Source organism: Colobus angolensis, unplaced genomic scaffold (genome assembly GCF_000951035.1).
Source record: "Colobus angolensis palliatus isolate OR3802 unplaced genomic scaffold, Cang.pa_1.0 Scaffold949, whole genome shotgun sequence".
In the NCBI taxonomy this organism is placed as follows: domain Eukaryota; kingdom Metazoa; phylum Chordata; class Mammalia; order Primates; family Cercopithecidae; genus Colobus; species Colobus angolensis.
The window spans coordinates 4,194-5,301 of NW_012123476.1; the positions used below are offsets into that span (position 1 = coordinate 4,194).

At 53.2% G+C, this 1,108-nt stretch overlaps 1 protein-coding gene across 1 annotated transcript; it reads left to right on the plus strand.

Annotated features, from left to right (window-relative positions):
- The first annotated feature begins 268 nt into the window (after positions 1–268).
- On the plus strand, positions 269–862 carry LOC105504675 (immunoglobulin omega chain-like). Its single transcript, XM_011932179.1, has 2 exons — positions 269–335; positions 459–862. The coding sequence occupies exons 1-2, from the start codon at positions 290–292 to the stop codon at positions 860–862; spliced, it is 450 nt and encodes a 149-aa protein (XP_011787569.1). The 5' UTR covers positions 269–289.
- Positions 863–1,108: the final 246 nt, after the last annotated feature.

Genomic DNA, 1,108 nt, shown 5'->3' on the forward strand with positions numbered 1-1,108 from the left:
GGGGACTCAGCAGCTGTGTCCCCTCTGGCCTGGCAGAGTTCCCTCAGCAGGGACCTCTGTATGGTCTCAACAGGTGCTTCCTCCCAGGGCCTTGGAAAAAGAAAAGCAAATCTTCCTCCCGCTCAGTCTGCAGAGCCAGCTGAGCTGCATCCCCAGGGCTCAGGGAGGGGCTGGGCAGTCCCTGGGTGGAAACACATTTGCATGAGCAGCCCCTCCTCTGCAGAGGGTGGGAAGAAAAGGAGGCCTGGGGAAGCCCAGCCCCACTGCGGGGAAAGAGGCTGTGTCCACCATGGCCTGGACTCCTCTCCTCCTCCTGCTCCTCTCTCACTCTACAGGTAGGAATAGACTTCAGAGACCAGGGTCAGCCACCCAGCCTGATTCTGACTCTTCTGGCAAAGATCCCTGAAAAACTTGACCCTGGTTTCTGCCTTAGCACCCATTAATGTCTGTGTTTGCAGGTTCCCTCTCCCAGCCTGTGCTGACTCAGCCGGCCTCCCTGTCAGCATCTCCTGGAGCATCAGCCAGTCTCACATGCACCTTGCGCAGTGGCATCAATGTTGGTGGCTACACTATACACTGGTACCAGCAGAAGCCAGGGAGTCCTCCCCGGTATCTTCTGAAGTACAAATCAGACTCAGATAAGCACCAGGGCTCTGGAGTCCCCAGCCGCTTCTCTGGATCCAAAGATGCTTCAGCGAACACGGGGATTTTACGCATCTCTGGGCTCCAGTCTAAGGATGAGGCTGACTATTACTGTTCCATTTGGCACAACAGTGCTTCTCACAGTGACACACACAGATGGGGAAGTGGGACAAAATCTCACCCTGCTCTGGGTCTTGCTCAAACAATTTTTAAATTTTAAAATAACCAGCCTAGGCACAAACTACATTTGGAAGTACTTTCTGGTTGTCAAAGGCTCTTCTCTCTGTTTCCCATCTGTCCTTCTGAAGTCTCAGTAAAACAAAACAAAACCAAAGCAGCTGATGACCCTGAAGTGTTGGCTGCGTGTCCATGTGTGCTGACACCAGTGCCTGTGGAGCTGGGCTTTTGTTTTGAAAGAAGCAAAATGAGGCTTTCCTACTTCGCATCATGGTCAGAGCCTGGGGAC

What these genes read in the sequence shown, in the direction of transcription:
- LOC105504675 (XM_011932179.1), top strand. Translation starts at nt 290, where the DNA reads ATGGCCTGGACTCCTCTCCTCCTCCTGCTCCTCTCTCACTCTACAG. An exon ending in GCTCCTCTCTCACTCTACAG is followed by an intron (nt 336 to 458) that starts GTAGGAATAGAC and finishes CTGTGTTTGCAG; the next exon opens with GTTCCCTCTCCCAGCCTGTG.